The sequence below is a fragment of the Montipora capricornis genome, chromosome 4 (assembly GCF_036669925.1).
Source record: "Montipora capricornis isolate CH-2021 chromosome 4, ASM3666992v2, whole genome shotgun sequence".
In the NCBI taxonomy this organism is placed as follows: Eukaryota; Metazoa; Cnidaria; class Anthozoa; order Scleractinia; family Acroporidae; genus Montipora; species Montipora capricornis.
The window spans coordinates 56,271,961-56,281,960 of record NC_090886.1 but is presented as its reverse complement, the minus strand read 5'-3'; the positions used below and the strand labels follow the sequence as shown (position 1 = coordinate 56,281,960).

Genomic DNA, 10,000 nt, shown 5'->3' with positions numbered 1-10,000 from the left:
ACTTAGCCTCATAAAATTATTGAAAGACAATGGTAAATTTAAGCCTAAATTGTTCTTTAAAAATAATGTTACCACAACCAATGATTTTATTGCAAAGTGAAACTTACCAGTTTTCTGATCCTCGCCACAAGCCGTTGTCCAGCAAGAGTGAAAAGCCAGGATCGTAGTAGTGCTGCCAGTGCACCAGCAAGGTAGATAAGGCAAAGCAACACAATAGTTTCATTCAGGTGTGCTACAAAAAAAAAAAGAAGAAACATCAAGCAAACACACAATAAAACAAGTTACTTTGTTGTGACAATAAAGATGACTGTAATTAAACTCCTGCACAGTTTGAGATCGGTACTTTAACTTAACGATTCACTATAAAAAAGGAAATATAGAAATACAAAGTTACAAGCAAGATACCAAAAAACTAAACTTCAGAACGCCAAAAACCACAACTGAAAAATTAACTACTTACAAGATCTGTACGGCAACTCCGGGTACAACAACTGACTTACAAAAGGAAATACAATACTTTTATACGAAAGACAAATACCTAATGAATCGACGAAATGAACAAAGGCAATTACATATGATTAGGCTACAGAACTTAAGTACATTGAATAGACACAATAACGAAGCAAATACTGACTAATTACTGCACGCGGAATTTAGGCAAATTTACACATATCTCACGAGCGTGACGAAATACACGATACAACAATTAAGTGATGACAAATGACAGCAAATTAAATAGAGCCGATAAAATCAGTGCAAATGTAGCAAACTTGTAGAAAAATATCAAAGAAAAGAGGAAAAAAAAAATTTCTCGTGTCTACAATGACCTGCCTCATGGAAAATTCTCTTTACCTCTGCTAACCGATTTATGACCTGGCTGTAATGAAAGTGTCAACAAAGGTAAAACTAATTGGCTTTAGGTCAAAGAGCCCACCAAGTACAAAATGCTAACAACAGGAATGATTCAATGAATTTGTAATGGAATAATAGGCAGTACTTACACATGCCCTTCTCCATGGAAGATTGGATCACCTTTCCAAAGAAATAAGGGGCAGCAATCTGTGATCCACTGGCAGCTAACAGGGCAACAGAAGCAATAAAAAGCAAAAACAGCTCCTGCAATTAACAAAAAAAAAACACTTTAAGTTACAAATATTAATATTCAAATGAATTTCTAGAGAAGGCATGTCCAACCTTTCACAAGCGGTAGCTTAAAAGCAATGCAATAATTAATGATAAATTATAATTTTGGAAACTGTAACCCAGCCCCTAGCCCGAGTGGAGAAACATTGAAGTAAACAAATTTGATTGGCAAATGATTTATTTTTCCTTTTATGTGACTGAATCTATGTGAAAATCAAGACAACGTTTAAGTCAGTAGTTCTTTAATTAAAGATCCCTGGTCCTTTTCATGTGGTGGTTTGCAAACAAGGCTTTCCCTTTCTGGTTCCTCTCCAGCCTCTCTTAAGTATTAATTTCATTGAATGGATAAAGTGTGGCAGTGTCTTTTGTGGTAGCAACATGAAGGATTTTCCTGGGCACTTCCTTCTTCCTGCCTCATTGCTTCTGGGATTTCCAACCCTTCAAGGCAAAAGAACAAACCCTACAATATTTGAAATGCTTCATTCAACATGGCCCTCCGCTTAACAAGAGTCTCATCCCGGATGTTGTAAAGCCTTACCTTACACTGTACATATCTTGATGAGATCACAGTTCTAAGTACAAGGTATCCTTCTTAGAGGAAATTGTATAATTGTACCAGCATCGATGAGAAAGGAAATGAAAGCAAGAATTCACGAAGGGCACTTAGGAATTGAACGATGCAAAACAAGACCACGGGAATGCCTCTTTTAGCCAGGCATGACCAGTGAGATAGCAGATATAGTCTTGCAGTGTGGAACATGCATCCACCCAAGGAGGAAACAGCCAGAGTCCTCGGGCTTTTTGGCCAGCAGGTGAGCGCACGGAGAGACTCTGGGATAATCGACTCCATTTTCCCACAAAACGTGGGTTCCGGTCTTATTACGTATGCTTGAGTTTAAACGGAAACAGAAAAGAGAAAACCGTAAACAGTAGAAATGGCGGGTTGAAAGTGTTTGAGAAACAAGAATTTTAGCCTTACACACAAAGAAACTGGAGAAATGATCATTGGCTTGCTGTAAGAGCAAGTGAAGATGAAACCTCTGACGCTTTCGGTAAGTGTGTTTTTAGTGTTTCAGCGTACATTCCATCGTTCAGAATGCCATCATGCAAGCAACACAATCGACAAATTTTGTGTGGAAACGACACAAATGTCCTCTTCTACTACAATTTGATGTTTCTGTAATTCTGAATGGCTTCGACAAGACCTTATTCCACGGATTTCTCCTCAAAGGGACTGATGTATTGTTTTTCCACCGTGATGGTACTTTTGCAACAGCAACAGTAATCACTTTCTAGCAGCGTGGGCAAATTCCCGTGCAGTATAAGACATAATTCAAACCTCGTCATTTTATTATTTTTGTGATTTATATATTTCTGAGGTAGAAAAAATCAAACAGCACTGAAACTAGTTTTAGATTTTGAATCTCCCTCCAAATTCTGGGGCTCCCCAATTACTTACCCACTTCCTGTCGGACTGTTATTGTTACGCAAGCGGTGAGTCAAAAATATAGTTCAAGTCGATTATCCCAGAGTCTCTCCGGGCGCTCACACACTGGCCAAGAAGCCCGAGGACTATGGGTATGAGATTGCAAAGAGAGCTGTTAATCTCACTGCCACCAGCCACACATGCTTGAAGCAGGGTAGCATGCGATCTATTTCACATGAATGGAAGAGACTATCTTATCTAATAGTTGACTACTTCACCAGTTATCCAGAAGTAAGCTTACTTACTGAGACCACAAGCTCAGCAATAATTGCACACACCAAGTCAATTTTTGCAAGACATGGTATACCAGACACTGTCATCACAGATAATGGGCCCCAATTTACAAGCAAGGAGTACCCTGATTTTGCAAGACAGTGGGAGTTCAAGCACACAACCTCAAGTCCATTACGTCCCAGAGCAAATGGCAAGGTTGAGCACTCAGTGCAGACGATTAAGAGACTTCTCAAGAAAGCAACCAGGTCTGGCGAAGATCCATATCTAACACTGCTGAATTTCAGGGCCTGCTCAGCACCTGATGGCACCCCCTCGCCAGCAATGCTCCTGATGAACTGGAAGATTAAGACACATTTACCAGAGTTGAATGAACAGGTAATCTCAACTAGATCGCTGAAGCAAAAACAGCACTATGACAGGCATACCAAGGCCCTTCCAGAAATCGCCAGTAGATCCAATGTTAGACTACACAATGGCAAGAGCTGGAGCATCCAAGGGCAAGTCAATGAAAGAGCTGAAACTCCAAGGTCATATACATCATTCAAACCGAAACCGGAGGACAGCTATGAAGAAATCGTCAAGATGTACTAGTTCCTTAACAACCAGAACCACACAGACCAAAGGAACCTGACAGAGAAGAGCATTCAAATCCTGAGGCTTCAAATGACCTTGAAGTACAACCAGCACAAACAGAAGCCACGTCAGGTCCATCCACCACTCAGCTATGCCTGTTTGACCTACTATGGAAGGACTATCAAACCACCAACATGGTTCCAATGACCTCATCGAAGAAACATTAAGACTTTGAGCATTATTACTTAAAGAGTTCAAGACATTGACGAATTTCATTTAAAATATCTATGCTTTCAACTATTGTTTCAGTTATGTTCTTCTCAGCCCTTAAGGAAGGGGAGATGACATGAGTAATTTGATACCTTTGTTAATGATTACAATAATACCAAGCGAAATGGGAAGGATTTACGAATACAAGGCACGGATGGAACAGCACGCTCGTCTCTGACCATTACAGTTAACACAAAAATCCAATGACAAGTAATCATTTCCCAAAATCAATAATTAAAAAAACTAAACTTACTGGTTTTGCCAAAGTCATCAATCGCTTCAAATTGACTTTTTTCGTTTTCTTGGATTCTGCATCATTAGGAGTATGTAGAATTCTTTGCACTTTCAACCTTCTCATAGCAACAAAACTTCCCAGAGCAAACAAGGTTTCCAAAAACGAAAAAACAATTGCACTGATAACTAAAGCGTAGTACGTTGGATGAAGTTTGTGTTTTTCTGATCCATCCTCAAAGATAAGAATACCTTTAGTAACACTGAAAGTCAGAGACCCAACACTCAGGATAATGACAAGAAAATGGCAAAAACACTTCCTTGAAGTCAATGACTTGTCATAAGGTTGATCAATTTGCTTCAAAGACACACTCTCAAGCAATGGATAGATGAAAAACAGAATGCTAATTTTCAGAAATGCTACTGCTGCTAAATCAAAAACGGAATCTTTAAACTTGAAATGCTCCACATTCTCTTCCAAATAGTCACTGTCTCCTCCACAAAGCCAAAGTGTGACTGATGATACCAGATCAAGAAATAAAAGCACTTGGACAATGGTTGTAAACCTCAAAGAAGGGAGAGTATAATAGCCAACTTTTTCTTCAGTGACAGAAGATGACATCAGCTCATCCACAGATTCTTGAAGGTGGTTTTGAGGTCTGCCATTTTCTTTGTCCGCCATCATGTCCTGGTCGTTATTAATTCTAAAAGCAAATAAAGTTACTGTACTGATTAATGTGTGGTGACCATGGTTAAACAAGTTTATCGAGAGCTGACCCTAACCCTATGTAAATACCAAAACTCTTAAAACAAGTCATTGGTCCACAGGGACTAGCCAGTAAAATTCCTAAAAAATAGGAGTAACATGCACAACACTAGGCTGTTTAGCTTAACAGACCACATGGCACAATGTTGAATGCACTGTTGCTTACAAGTACTTAAGTAAAACATGCAGTAAGTACATGTAGTGTGTTATAATCATAACTTATTTATAATATTTATTGTCCAACTGACATGTAATGAAAGCATGAACCAGCACTTGTGTGCTATTTTGGATTAAATACTCCTTAATGGTGACTATATATATCATTAAGGTAGTACAAGGAAGAGTTGATAACTGAGTTTTTAAGTTTTTCTCGAAACAGTGTTTTGTCAAAAACCATACCAACATCCCTAGCTGTTAGATATTCTCATACCAATAGGCTGTCTACAGACGCATGGTCTGTGGCCTTAGGGGGGTCTGGGGGCATTTTCCCAAAAAAAATTTTTGAAAAAGAGACCCCTGGGAAGTTTGTTTTCCTTGATTCTGACACATGAAAAGGAAATTCTATTCAGTGATAACCCTTACTTTTCATATTAATTAACTTTCATCAGTTTCATACACCTAACTTCACAAATATTAAATGAATAAGGTTAATATTAATTTCCAAAAAAACTTAAGTGTTTTTTAATTCATTAGTTCCCTTCTGAACACCATAGTTTACCAATTATAATATTCACGTCATTCAAAAGAAATTCATTAATTTATAAGGAATTCCATCATTCTTGGAATGGTGTAAAACCTGTTGCCAGTTCGGACGACGTGACATCAAGATATTTGAAGTGATTTTTAAAAAGTTTACTTTTACTCGTGGGTACAGGCTAATTAATTACACACTGGGAAGTCCACTGGGAAGACAATGAACATCGGTCAGCGGAATTTCACAAAAGGTAGGAGCCGTGCACGACCTCGTCGACAGGGCCAACTCTGCTTTCAAAATGGCGGCGTTTGTAAATGGCCTCCAATAACTCAGTTGATTCACAGGGATTTATAAGTTTAAGCTCTTAACTGGGGTTAATGAGCCCTAAGGGAGTACTATTTATTCCTCACTTGTCCCTAGTGTACTCTACTCTCCTCACCCTTGCAATCAAGGCTTGTCCAGTAGTCAAAAGCTCATTGTTTAGGTCAAAGTACTTTCACTTTTATAATGTTAAAGCGGTTGCCAAAGCTTCCACTAATTTTCCACAACATCACACGATTCTCACCTGTTTCACCTTATGTAAACCCCCTATACCATTGGTCAGCCACATTTCAGCTTTGCTCTTCAAGCAAGTACCTTGAGTAGCACTCTCTAAGATCGCATTTTTCCCACCCTCCCACCCAACTGGAAGCTTTGTCTCCTTTAATTGCCATGGCTGTGCTTTGTCACGCAAATTCTTTTATTATACTATTCTCATCTATTTTATTTTAGTTTGGGTATTTTGTCTCATCATTCGTTATGTACATTATATTGTTCCGCATGTTACCACCGCTAACTTAAAAAAAAAAAATTAGCTAAATTTAGAAAACTCCACACTAGGTGTGTCCTTTTACATTTCTCACTTACTTATTGGTGGCAGGGAAGTGCACCCTGGGCTGCACTTTACCCCACAGTAGGTGGGACAGCCCTCCTTGGCAATAGGTCTGGATTGCTTACTCTAAGATGGTACAACTCACCATCTGACCTATTCTCCTTCCAGAAGGGCACCCCCCTTCTGGTCCACCCTATGTTACATTCTAACGTAGGGTTGCCTCTAGAGACACCGCTACTCTAGGGGGTCCTCCTAGGGACACCGCTACCCTAGGGGGCATAGGTTCTGCCGTCCCTGCCACCCAAATTTTGCCAAAAGACAGTGATTAACATAATAGTTATCATTGATTAAAAAAATAATAATAATAAAGAGATAAAAGGAGAATCTTTGTTCCTCCTTTTCTAGTTTCACAAGCCTAGCAAAGGGTGGGGGGAGGAGTAATCATCATTACCCTCAGTTGCCCATGCCCCTCTCCAGGGCATGCGAATATCCCCCGCGGCTTTCCCCCCTTTTTATGTCACTGACCCTTAGGGACTCATTAATTAAAGTTTACGAATTATATCTTCTGATTTTACAATCTAGACGTAGATACAAAACAATGAACATCTTCACCCGTAACATCGAGGCAGCTCAGCCGTAACAGGTGTTACGGGTTACGGCCCCTATTGACATCCCTGTCAGATGACCTAAATGGTAGTCGTAATTTTTAAATAATTCTCCCAGTATTGTTAAGAAAAAGTATGAAATATTTTTAAATACCATTGTAGACTTGCAAAGCATCTGTTTACTGGTTTTAATGGAATCAATGCTGTTAGCAACAGTTTTAAATGTAGACAACTATTTACGATCGCACTTAACCCTGTCATTAGTTCATGGAATCTGGACTGTGGACTTCGGAACTGAAACTGGATATTGACCAACTGAAGATATTGTCACATTAAAAAAAAACCACTCAAATACTGTGAACTTAAGGGAAGTCAGCTAAAAATCCTTGGAACAAAGTGTAGGCTACCCATAGCCTCTTGTTCTAGAAGGTATGAGGCTTCTACAACATTTATCGACTTCGTAGTTTCTTTACCTTTTCCCTACTGTTGACCTGCAACTATCGGAAGTTAGACCTATGTGACATTGATATTTCACACATTGGCTGTGATTTTTTACTCCACTCCCATTTCTCACTTGATCCCGATCACACCTTTCATTTTGACTGTGCACCAAACGAGAGAACTAGCATGAGGTTCAATCATGATTTCCTTTACTTTGCTTTGCTTTGAGCTTCGGCAAATGTTTAATCTGTTCGTGTGCAACCAATTTTCTTGTTTCTTCAGGACTTTCACCCGTTAATACATGAATTATAGGCCGACATGCTAGCTCAGGTTGACCATAACAACATGGGCTCTCTTAGCAAGCAGCATGAAAGAAACAAAATGGCAGACTCGACGGTGAATTTCCAGAGATATTTCAAAAAAATTCTGGGGGAGCATGCCCCCGGAGCCCCTAAGAATTTTTTGGCGCCTCCGGCACAGGACACTTGCACCTTTGGCGCAATCTCCAGGAAGCATCTCACGCTTTGGAAACTTTAAGACTTGAGAGCTCTGTTAACTCCACTGTTTACGACATCCCCAGCGGCATACAACTATCTAAAAAACCCACTCCTACTCCTATATTTCTATGCACGGAAACCTCCACTCTAACCTATTCTTTTTACGATTACACCGGGAAGTACATGCCCTACTCTTTACGACAAGTGTGCGGGTTCTTTTACGTCCCACAGGATTATGAACATTGAAGGGTTGTGAGACGGGACCTCCGGTTTATCGTCCTTATCCGAGAAGACTAGAGAGTCTAACCATTTGCAGATGTAATTACAAAGGCAGCACTTTCTCCTCAGTTATTTTAAGACCCTGAGTGTTGGTCCGGCCGGAGTTGAGCTCACGACCTCCCGCGTGACAGCCCGGTGCTCAACCAACTGAGCCACCGGTGCGCGGTAAAGTTTGTAAAGATTTCAATAAAAAGGTGAAAATTTTCAATTCAGGTACTTACAAGAGCTGCAACGTACGAGAAAAAAGACTTGCCGCAAGTTTTGTATTGCACCGTCAGCTCGATTAAAGCACGATGCGAAGTGCACGACGGGAACATCTCTTCAATTAACACAACAATAAGAGGCAAAAGTTAGCCTAAACTCCGGCCTGCAAAAATACGATGGTGTATGGTTCATTTAGCACTAAAGGAAAGAAAAGAGAGAAGTCTATCCTTCTCACATCGGACTTAAATTGAACTTCTCATGATGATGTTTGAATTTTTATGAAATGAGAAGGTGGTGACAATGACCACTTGACCATGGAAACGACGTAAAAATAATGTATTTATTCCAAGATTGCTCATCCTCGGAGACCCAGGGGCAGTCAGTTGAGATGGGACAAGAATCAGGACTGGCGTAAAGTTTTCAAGTAAGGCGAGAAGAGCCCCTGGGAACATACCTTAACGGACGAGTTCCAGAGCGAATTAAATTCTCATTTTCTGATAGGGCAGAAATTTCCGACATTGTCAGATCGTGACCCCTTATATCAAGTGATAAATATCACAACAACGGTCGCCATTTTATTTCTATCGCTCTCCTTTCTGGCTCGTATAACAGACATATCCTGGGACGAAAATTTGGGTCGCAAAGGGATCCGCAAAATGCAAAATTCGACCAATTCAACCTAAAAAATTTGTTAAGTGAGGACAATTATCTGTAAATGTGTAAAATCAAAATGCTTGGTCAAACATCTTCGAAGAGCCGACTAGAAATAAATCAGGAAGAAGACCAATTGCAAGGGAAGGTACTAGTCGTCTTTCAGTGTGCCCGGCTTACTGAAATTATCGTCGCGAATTATTTTTTGGGTATTTCTGTTGCACGGGCCAGACTTGTCCAAGCATTGCCATGGACCTTTTTCAGCATCATTAATAAGCTTACCTGTCTGTCTATAAAGAGGTTAAATTAATATTGTCAGTGTTACCTTCGTTTTGTTTATTTTATTTTTGAATGAGGACTAAGGAGAAAATTGTTGAAATGCGGTGCATAAAAATCTTGATTTCATAGACTATTTTGATGCTATGAAGATGGTCATGTACAGTACCTTTTTTCCAGTTTTTGAAGTCTTGAAAGTCCCTTATTACGATAGCAAATTTTCACTTTATTTTAATATAGAATTTTACTTAAAATTAACAAAAAAAATATTGTCAGTTTTAATTGTTTTTTTTCTTTGAAACTTCTGGCACCTCTTCTGCAAAAAGTCAGATCCTTTGCAAGGTATGATGCAAAGCAGACACCAACTTTGAAAACAGTCCAACAGTACAATGCATAAAGATGATTGATCTGTCCATTTAACACTTCGTTATTACCGCCGTGAAGTTCGAAGCAAGAATACGATAAATCCTTAGTGTTTGCTGACCTTGGCAACTGGACAGCACAAACGCTAAATCGGAAAACAGAGCCGCTATGAAAGGGTTACAGATAGTATCGTCACGTTCCATTAACTATATTTTACTTGCGTGACAGTAAAATTGACTTTATTCCCTTTCAATATTCTTAAAACTGTTCCTCCAAATTGCACATGTAGTTTGCTCTGGTGATAAGTTATGCTTGGTAGTGATTGAACTGTTTAGTGCTGGTGAATTATTACCATTATAGATCGTTTTCACTGTCACGCAATAAAAAAATAAATCGAAAACCATCCAGTGGAAATA

At 39.4% G+C, this 10,000-nt stretch overlaps 1 protein-coding gene across 1 annotated transcript in view; it reads right to left on the bottom strand.

Moving 5' to 3' along the window:
- LOC138047605 (uncharacterized) overlaps window positions 1-8,379 on the bottom strand; it is a 42,891-nt gene extending 34,512 nt beyond the window's left edge. Inside the window, exons 1-4 of the mRNA XM_068894528.1 lie at window positions 8,312-8,379; window positions 3,960-4,641; window positions 1,002-1,116; window positions 108-232 (exon numbers count right to left, since the gene is read on the bottom strand). Coding sequence (XP_068750629.1) covers window positions 108-232; window positions 1,002-1,116; window positions 3,960-4,622 — 903 coding nt within the window. The 5' untranslated portion in view covers window positions 4,623-4,641; window positions 8,312-8,379. The remainder of the gene's footprint in view (window positions 1-107; window positions 233-1,001; window positions 1,117-3,959; window positions 4,642-8,311) is intronic.
- Window positions 8,380-10,000: the final 1,621 nt, after the last annotated feature.